The sequence below is a fragment of the Poecilia reticulata genome, chromosome 19 (assembly GCF_904066995.2).
Source record: "Poecilia reticulata chromosome 19, P_reticulata-male-v2, whole genome shotgun sequence".
In the NCBI taxonomy this organism is placed as follows: domain Eukaryota; kingdom Metazoa; phylum Chordata; class Actinopteri; order Cyprinodontiformes; family Poeciliidae; genus Poecilia; species Poecilia reticulata.
In genome coordinates, this window is record NC_088848.1 from 25,713,300 (window position 1) to 25,724,093 (window position 10,794).

Genomic DNA, 10,794 nt, shown 5'->3' on the forward strand with positions numbered 1-10,794 from the left:
TTTTTGATTTGACTGTTATACGGCAATGGGCTACATGTGAGTCTTATTTCAAATGTGGAAATTAGTTTGTTGATGCCCAATGTTATGTAAATGATACTTTCTCGAGAATTAATAAAGATATAATTAAAAAAAAATAAAATGTGTACTTTTATTATTATGCAAAAAGCAGCTCTAGAGGAGTAGCGATTTTATTGTCTAATAGGCTGAATTTTCAGTTCTCACAAATTAAAGACAAAGAAGGACAGTATATGCTGGTCAAAGGAAACATGGATAATAAAGAAGTCACTTTACTGAATGTGTATAGACTACCCGGAAATAATAAACAGGTTATTAGGAAAATTTTTAACACAATTGCAACAGAAGTATCTGGAATATTGATATACTGGAACGTTCACTTAAATCTGGACTCATCCAGCAAAATTACAAAGGCTCAGAAATAAGCATTATACGTTAAAAAATGCTTAAAGAATTAGGCTTGGTGGATGCATGGAGGAACTTACACCCTAAAGAGAAAAAATACACCTTTTCTTCTTATTCTCATCAGATGCATTCAAGATTAGCCTATTTCTTTATACAAAATGTTGACAAACATAGAATAATAAACTGACCTGGGGTGAGAGACATATCTGATCATGCGGGGTGAATATGACACTCCACCTGGATAATGATCGCAAAGAAACCCTGTGGAGGCTTAACAATAGTTTATTAAATGACACTAAATTTAACAGCTTCGTAGAAAAAGAATTCAAAGACTATATGGATGACAACAACACAGAGGATATTTCTCCCTGTATTTTATGGGACGCAGCAAAGACTGTTCTGAGGGAAGTTAATTATGTGGTCCTCCCATAAGAAAAAAGAAAAAGATAAATGTTTAAAAGATCTTACTATAAAATTAAAATCTCTAAAAATACAGCTCATGGAAAATAACTGACCACACCCTACTACAAATAAGAGAAAAAAAAACGAGCTTTAAACTGTTTATATGAAGACCAGATAGAGAAAAAAGCTACATTTTTAAAATTGAATTATTATGAAAATTGACCCAAATCAAAGAAACTTCTTGCCTGGAGAATACGTAAACAGCAAACTGACAGATTTATACAGAAAATTAAAAATCCAACAGATAAAAAGACATACCATTCTCTAAGACAGTGTTTTTCAACCACTGTTCCGCGTGAGTGATCGTCAGTTGTGCCGTGGAAATTATTCAATTTCACTACGGTACCGTATTTTCCGGACTATAAGCTGCTACTTTTTTCCTAAACTTTGAACCATGCGGATTGTAGCCCGCTGTGGCTTTTCTGTGGATTTTTCTTCAACCACCAGGGGGCTCTCTAGTAGGAAGTGGATCATTAGAAGTCAAAATTGTAAATCAAAGAAGAACGGCTAATTTTCATTTAGAACAACCACATGCTAGCAGCAGGCACGACGGAGAAATGTTTTCAAACTCATATCATGCAGCTTTTAAGTTGAGGGCTGTCGATCTGGCTCTACAGGAGGGAAATAGAGCCGCTGCATTTAAGCTCGGTGTGAACGAAACCATGGTTTGACTTTGGAGACGGAGTGCTGCGTCCAGCAGATTTATTAGGACGAGGCATTCTGCTGGGTCCTAATGGAAAACCAAGAGCAGCTTCCAGTTTTTATTTTATTTTATTTTTTTAATTGAGGGTGCTAGTATGGTGCGCTCTATAGTCTGAAAAATATGGTAATTGGTTTTAAAAGATTTTTTGAAAATGAATTGTCTGCAAATAATGCCATCTTCGAGTAGCTGCTGTAGTAGTAGCAGCGGCGTAATCATGTAATGTTCTTACCACTAGATGGCAGCAGGTACACAGCATTTTATATTAAAACGAGAATTAGTGATGCACGGATGTTACAGGTAGCGGTGAGAGCACTAAATCTAGAAAGACTGATGACAGTGATGGAAAAGACAGTGAAGCTCAGCAGTAGTTGGAAAGAACATGAGTCCATTTCCCACAACATGTCTGTGTGAAATGAGCTTCTCAAGCCTGGTTACTATAAAAACTAAAACCAGATACTGAGATGTTGAGGAAGAGTTTCGTCTTTCTTCAGTTTCTGCCAGGAAATCAGCTGTTTTCATCCAAACATGCTCAGGTTTCACACCAGGTGGGTAAAATATACAGATATTGACATTTTGTACAGGCAACTCTTCATATTGTAACAGTGAATATGAAGTGAAATGTTTCCCAAATATTATTGCTTCTTTCAGAATAAGAATTATTTTCTGTATTCCGGCTATAAGATGCTTGTGGATTAGTTTGTAAACACTTTGACATTTTCTACAACTTCTTTAAATTTAACACACAGTGTTGTGGCTGTTAAGGTGTATTTTTGAAGTGGACATGTTAAATGCAATTTGAAATAAGAAATGTAAAATGTGATAATACATTGTTGTGTTTATTTGATTCCTATTCAAGAGACTTTGATAAGAATGACTATATATAGGCGGCTACAGAATATCTTTATTTCCATTTTTAGTTGATGGTGTGCCTCGGGATTTTTTCAATTAAAACAGTGTACCTTGACTCAAAAAAGGTTGAAAAACACTGATCTAAGAGACATTAAAGAATCCTTTGAATTATACTACACTTAGCTATACACCCAGCCTCACGCAGTAGACCCGTCTTCAGTGAGGGCATTTGTTGCCTCATTGGATTTACCATCTATAGGAACAGATCAAAATAATAAGATAACACAACAAATAACTGAGGAGGAGATTAATAAAGCAATTTCAAAAATGAAAGGGGATGAGATGGCAGGTGAGGACGGCTACCTGGAGGAGTGGTATAAACACTTCTGAAAATGATTCACTCCACTGCTTAGGGATTGTTTAACCATGTAGTTTCTGGAGGGGAACACCACCATCTTGGAGAAGAGCAGTGACCTCAGTGATTCCTAAGCCGGGTAAAGATAAAACAGAATCTGGTTCATATAGACTAATATCAGTTTTAAACATAGATTACAGGATATTTGCAACAATACTGGCTAAAAGGTTGGAATTCATAATCCCAGAAATTACAGAAACAGATCAGACCGGTTTTGTTCACAATAGGCAAACCCATGACAACGTGAGACGGGCTCCCCTCCTCATAGATCAAATGAAAAACACAGAATCGATAGCTGTCAGTTTAGATGCAGAAAAGGCGTTTGACTCAGTGAACTATCTTTATTTGGCTTTGGAAAGATTTGGCTCTAATAATCAAATTATAGGTTGTTTTCAGTCTCTGTATGAGTGACCCTGTACCAGGATTTAGATCAACGAGGATTTATCAGATAAAATACAATTAGGAAGAGGCTGTTGCCAAGGCTGCCCCCTCAGCACCGCATAGTCTGAGCTTTTTATTGAGCCTCTAGCGCAGGCCATCAGAGAACATTATGGGTGTAACCATGAAAGGCACAGTGCACAAGATATGCCTCTATGCTGACGAGGTGCTAGTAACACTAACTAACCCGGAAGTTAGCCTGCCTAATCTTCTTTCTTTATTCAAGACATTTGACATTTACTCACGATATAAGTCAAATCCACAGAAAACAAGTCCTATCATTTAACTATCAACCGTCACTAAGAATTCAGAAAATGTTCAGGTTCAACTGGCACAATAAGTCTATAAAATATCTGGGAGTTAAAATTCCCGCAGAGCTATCCAACCTTTTTGAATGCAATTACATCCCACTGACAATAGAGATTAGGGTGGATTTACAGCGTTGGTCGTTGTTAACCGTGAATCTACATAATCGAATAAATAATAAAGATGAACCTTTAAACAAGGCTTCTTTATCTTTTTCAGGCTCTGCCTGTAAAGGTACCTGACAAACAATTCCTCGATTGGGATAGAATAATCTCAAATTTTATCTGGGCTAAATAAAAAACCAAGAGTAAAATTCCAGACACTACAACTATCAAAGGAAAGGGGTGGGTGTTTTTTTTACTACACCTCAAGGACAATTACAGAGCAGCACAGATGAGAGTGTTAGTTGGTTGGTGTGAAGCTAAATGGAAAGGAATAGACCTGTCTTATTGTGATATACCTCTACAATCCTGGCTCGGAGATCATTGTCTTATTAAAAAAACATATAGATTCTGACCTAATACCCTTATGGATAAAAGTATCGTTGGACATATGGCATAAAATATTAAAGCAAGTAAAAATTGAAAGAAGTGCTCAGATTTTAAGATGGCCTGCTTATGATAGAGATTTTCTCCCTGTAAGAATGGATACGAGATTTACACAGTGGTCACAAAAAGGTATAGCAAGTTACTGGAAGATTACAAGCAAAAGTGAATTAAAAAGTTTTAAACAACTTCAGGATAAATATAACCTGGGAAAATTTGATTTTTTTAGATACCTCCAGTATCTAAAAATTACAATAAAAGTATAAAAAGTATAGAATATTTGGAAGAGGGCAAGACAGGTATACTTAAAATCCTACTAGATTCGAGCAACGGAAGACCTCCCAAAAAAACAATATCCAAACTATACTCTAGTCTACAAACGGGGAGAAAATGTAATACAACATATATTAAGGTTAAATGGGAAAAAGAAGCCAAAAATAATAATAACTGATGATCTTTGGTTAAATAAATGCAATTCTGTGATTCACACATCAAGTTCTGGCCTGTGGAAAGAATTTTTCTGGAAATGCATGGTATGTTTTTTTTTTATTACACCTAACATTAAAGATAAACATTGTAGTGACACTGAAAAGGCAAAAATGTTGGAGGAATTGTGGGAACGTGTCTGCAGGACATTTCCATGTTTTCTGGGAATGTATTAAGATCGCACCCTACTGGTCAGAAGTGATAAAAGAAATCAATACTAAAATGGACTTAAATCTACACTGATTTTACTGTGGCTTTCTTGGGTAATTTACCCCAGGAACAGAAGAAATATAATAGATATATCCTATTAATATTATTAGCAGGTGGCTTAACATGGAGCCACCATCACGTTCGGACTGGAAAGACATAATTGAGGAAATCCACGCAATGGAGAGACTGAATTTTTCATTAAGACTTGCCACTTTTAAATACAATAAATACTGGAAGAAATGGAACATTCATCGGAGCTCAACACCAACTGTATAATTGATGTAATTGCCTTTTTTTGTTGATTATTACTCAACTGCTATTGTCAAACTAAATGCTCTGTAATTTTTGTTAGAGGAGGGTATGACTTCAATATATGTATGTGGAGTTCTAAAACTGCTAAAATTACAAAAATAAAGTATTAAAAAATCTGTGTGTAGAATTTTAATATTTGTAGAAATTGTAATTGTGTGTGTGTACTTTTATTTTGTATTTGTAATTTTTTAATATTTGTGTGTGCCTTTGACCACATATTTACCCAGAGTTACACACAAATTTTCTTTTTATGGTTTACAAATCATGTTTCACAGATACAAATATCCGAGGTTACACACAAAGACACGGACTACAAATCCAGCATTACACATGCACAGGTACTTTGAGACTATTTTCACTCCATACTTTCAGCCCTCTGCGTGATCCTGTGGGAATAAGACGATGAATGGATGAATGATTTTTTGCAGGTATTGTGCACTTTTATTTTGAAGGTGGAGTTGTGGCAGTGACGTAAGGCTGTCCTTGTGGAGCACATTGTAGAGAGGGAGGGCAGAGCGCAGGGTCCGCACACTCAGGGCATCCGCCGCCTGAAAGATGCTCACTGCAGACTAGCTCCATATTATTATTATTATTATTATTATTATTATTATTATTATTATTATTAAACAGGGAGCAGACGCTGAGAATCCAATGAAAGGAGTTACTTTTTGCCTTGTTGGGATTCCGCCTCACTCGGACACTGAAGTAAGTTTAAAGTCAAGATCCTGATGAAATGTTTTGTTCCTCTTTGTTTCTAACTTCGCTCTCTGCTGATACTGAAACCACATGTGCATGTTGCACATTGTGTGCTTTTAGGCTGCTCAACAGAACTCCTGCAGTGAGTGGACTTGTCTTTCACTGAATGAATGGATCTCTGTTCTGATGACGCAGCCTTGCGTGTTAGATATTCACGTGCGTTACGTAACTTGCTACATTTGCGGACCGGAAATGTTCCAGCATTACCATTTCAACCTCATAATGTTTGTATACTCCTGAGTAAGCGCTGTTATGTTTACAAATGAAATGATGACTAAGATGCAAAGACAGAAGTTACTGGGATGTTTCAGCTTGTTCTTCAGTGGGGGGTCATACTGGCTTCAGTGCTGTTGGATACATGAGGATCCAGAGGAATGCTCCACGGCTTACGGGGGTCGGCTAAACAGACAATAAGAAATGGGTCTGGAATGGAATTCATGCATTCCCAAATGATGGCCCACACTTGGTGACAGAAGGGATATTGTTGCCTTCATCTGTGTTTCAGCACAGAGGCCCTCATTCAGAGCTGGCAGTAAAGCAGTTTTTTTTTTTTTAAATGCCAGAATGTCAGTAATAAAATGTTCGTTTTTACAAATGATGGCTCTGAAATCAAGCACCCCTGTCATCACTCCCATTACACAGTTCTATTTTTAACTGGCCTTCTTGATCTTATTCCCAGTTTATTACTGTGAGAATGTGCCATGGCCCAGTTAGTGTCATCTTCATGAGAAAATCAATGACTCTGGAAAGAGAGATTCTAAACCTGAGAACAGTTAGTGACAGACAGTTCAGGTCCAGAGAAACATCTGGATCTGTAGAGTCTGAGCTACTCTCCTTTAGTGGTGCATGAGGGAAATCAAACATCACTGAATATAACTTCACATAACTTCCACCAAGTTATGGTGAAAGTTAACATTCAAGTTAACGACTCTACTTAACATGTGAATAGCAACAGGAGACCCACGTGAATTGTCAGTCATTGGATGAAAAAACAATGGCATCACAATTCATTACTGACACGTGATTGGTTGGTAGATATCTCCCTATTGGACACACTAGACCTTTATAATTACAGGCCTGGTTAAGCCCCTCCCTAATAAATTATAAAAAAATAACCCAGAAATAAAAATACACCAAGCACAAGGCATAAGTTCATATTTTTAAATTTTGTTGAAAAAGAAATATGTACAGACATGCATATAACACATCTACAAATAAAGAAACGACACATATATAAAATAAAACACATCTATAAATAAAAAACAACTTCAGTTTAAAAAAATTATAAATTACAGCACAAAATGCTTGTCTACTTCTGGGCCATGTGGTGGTGGCTTTCTTTCTGAGCATGATCCAACATACAAACGCTTATGACGCAACATGCTGTATTTAGGGTTAGCTTCAAGTCTCTCCTCTAGTTTGGAGCAGAGGTTGTCGAGCTCCTGGCTGCGGAAACTTGGTGGTTTCACAATCCAGCCTGATTCACCCTCGAAGACGCCATCCTCTTCATCAGACATGAGGTCAAAGGTGACACCTTCCCAAAAGGAAATCTCTGCTGCCAGGACGCTCTCTCTCGCCTCCAGCAGCTGTTGACACAGAACAGACATTAAGTCATAAAGAATCTTTATGAAAACATATTGTTGAAACTATACTGACATTTTAAGTGTCTTGGCTTAGAAACACCAAATATGGAGAGGTGTAATCAATTTGTCATTAAAAACTATGGCTATGTGGTAAAGTATCAACTCCTGAATATCATGTGAATAAACATGATATTTAACAAAACATTGATAAAAGTACTTAACTGATTTGTCATTAACCATTGAGGCTACATTAAAATTATTGCACAACATCTTGTCCCAAAATGTTACAGCTTCTTAAGAAAATGTAATGTTATTTTTCTTTTCACTGCTGATTACATTCATACACACACATATATACAAACATGCATGCAAAACTGATGCATTTGATTCAATTATAACATCTCTAGATTAGTAATAAATCTGACCTGCTTCTTTCTTTAGCTACATCTGGATGACTGGCAGTAGGTCCTGGATGCAGCTGGAAAACATTTTTGTGCATTTTCAATACATAGCATTATTACATTATGTACATAAACAATGTTGAAGCATAAAATAGCATCAACATTCTAAAATAGTAGATACTCACACACAGTTACATCTCTGTCCTCATCACGGACATCAGAACGTTCCTGAAAAGTCTGATTGACACAAATGTGACTCTCATTCTGTGGAGTCTGTGGAAATAAATGTAAAGATAAATCTTCAGATAGGAGGAATGTCAAAGTAAGATCACGTTTCACAAAAATCTATTGTATGTATTCATGCATATTCTTCTTTTATATCATCAATTCAACATCAATTAGATTATTGTTTTAATATTCTTTCTCCAAACATACTTCTTCATGGTGAACAGAAGGTGAAATGGGTTAGCTACAATGAGAGTTGAATGAGAGTCAAAAGGTGGTGCTCAGGAGTTGATTTGCATTTGCATGGCACTCAGCAACTTCATTTAAATACGAAACCCTCTGCTAGGCACAAGGGGAGGGGAGTGATAGGGGAACACAGACACACAGCGTTTTTGACCATTCTTGGCAATGCTCTACCATTTTCCACTGACAAAAACCTCTTGCCGAAAGTCCTCAATTTCCATGCACACGCAGAACTAGGTGTCAATAGCTGCCAAAAATCCCACTTTTCGTCCTGTGTCAGTCAAACAGCTGCAGCCGATACAGAACACTGCTGCTTGCATTCTCTCTGAAACCTTGAAGTCAGAGCACATAACACCAGTTCTAAAGTCCCTACACTGACTCCCTGTAGCTCAAAGAATAGGCTTTAAAATACAGTTGTTAGTTTAGAAATCACTGAACAGCTTAGCACCACAATACATTAAAGATCTGCAGTTGTATCAACCGTGGAGCCACCTCAGGTCTTCTGCTTCTGGTCTGCTCTGCATCCCCAAAACCACAAATCTGGAACAAACTCTCAGAAAACTGTAAAACAGCTGAAACACTGACTTCTTTTAAATCTCGACTAAAAACCCACCTGTTTAGAGTTGTATGTGAAACAGTCAGTTACAAATTTAACGATGGCATTTGGCTTAACGTAACATTTTGATTGTTGATTTTATGTTGCATGGCTGTGTTTTTGTGTTTGTTATAATGTAAAACACTTTGAAATGCCTTATTGCTGAAATGTGCTATACAAATAAAATTTGATTGATTGTTACTCCTAGAGGAGTACCTCGGTCAGGTGCAACCTTGGATGTGAGACTGACTGACATCCTCAGGATCACATTTTTTCTTTAACCAATTCCTTTTTAGCGTTATGGAAATATGGAAAAGTTGGTTACCTTCATGTCTGATAGCTTTGCCCTGGGCAACTTTGCTCCACTAAAATGATGATCCAAGATATTTTTATTGTTCCATGACTGACTTAAATTCAGATGGCATCTGACATCACAGTACAGACTGATGTTTCTTTAATCTACCTAATCTAAGAACAACATTTTCAAATGTGTAAAACATTTTGTTTCAGAACTATTTTCACTGGTTTCCTTATTAATGTGAGACATCTGATGACATTTTATTTTAATAGAAATGTTGCCCTTCTATGTGATGGAATGCTGGACATCATTTGTCCAGCATATCTCTCAGGAGAGCAAAAAAGAGAATACAACTGTGATCCTGGAAAGAACAACTTACTCTTTGAATGTCAAAACTGAATAAACAATGTATGTGGAAAATTGGTTTTCAATTATATATTTTTTAAGAAATGACCTGTGATAGAAGTATGGAGAGCCATTTCAGCCAAAATTAAATAAATAAATGGGTGAAATAAATAAAAATGAGTAAAATAAATCAAAAAAATGAAGAAAATGAGTGAAATAAATAAATAATTTGTTAAATAAATAATTTAGCTTTTTCATTAACCCATTATTTCATTTATTTATTTTTCATATTATCAATTCCTCAATTTCCCTTTTTTCATTAATCTATTTTTCATTTACCCACTTTTCATTAATCTATTTTTCATTTAACCATTTTTTAATTTTCCTTTTTCATTAACCCCATTTTCATTTCTTTATTTTTCACATCAATTTCCCAATTTCTCTTTTTGATGTATCTATTTTTTATTTATCCCTTTATCCATTTACCCATTTTTCATTAATTTATTTTTCAATTAACCACTTTTCAATTTTCCTTTTTTATTAACCCAATTTTTTCATTTATTTATTTTTCAGATTATCAATTTCTCTATTTCTCTTTTTCATGTATCTATTTTTCATTAATCTATTTTTCATTTGTCCATTTCATTTATCCCTTTATCTATTTACCCATTTTTCATTAATCTATTTTTTAATTTAAACATTTTTTGATTTCCTTTTTCCATTAACCCGATTTTCTATTTCCCAGTTTCATTAATCAATTTCTCATATATCCCTTTTTTATTTACCCAATTTTCTTTTATCTATTTTTCATTCAACATTTGTTTGAAAAATCTTTACTTTTCCCATTTTCCAATTCCCCTTATTCATTTAGTATTTCCTTATTTATCACATTCTATTTCCCCGCAAAACTTAGGAAAAAAATAAATGCAAATGAGGAGAGGCACGTCATCAGGCTACAACTTCCCCAATTGGTTGGTTAGCGTCACACCCATACTTTGCTTCAAGAAAGATGCCGACCTACTAACGGGTTATCAATAAGCTGAAGCTCATTAACTTCATTAGAAAATAGTGTTATTACTCCTGACTTTAGTTCTCGTGTGGCCGCTCAGACAGAACGTGTTTCAGTTGGCGGCTCTCATGGACTCAGAGCTTCACCGTCGGGAGTTTTTATAGTTTGAACAAAGCGGCCGCTGAAGTGAACT

The 10,794-nt window shown here is 35.8% G+C and overlaps 1 protein-coding gene across 4 annotated transcripts in view; it reads left to right on the forward strand.

Annotated features, from left to right (window-relative positions):
- Window positions 1–10,794, forward strand: part of LOC103482112 (rho GTPase-activating protein 23-like) — a 128,722-nt gene that overhangs the window by 18,456 nt on the left and 99,472 nt on the right. Inside the window, exon 1 of one of the 4 annotated variants that reach the window (XM_008438046.3) lies at window positions 5,578–5,851. The exons of 2 other annotated variants lie outside the window; for them this stretch is intronic. In XM_008438046.3, coding sequence (XP_008436268.1) covers window positions 5,798–5,851 — 54 coding nt within the window. In that variant the 5' untranslated portion in view covers window positions 5,578–5,797. Of the gene's footprint in view, window positions 1–5,577; window positions 5,852–10,794 lie in introns of those variants that run through there. One more of the 4 variants, XM_008438051.3, reaches the window with a different exon arrangement.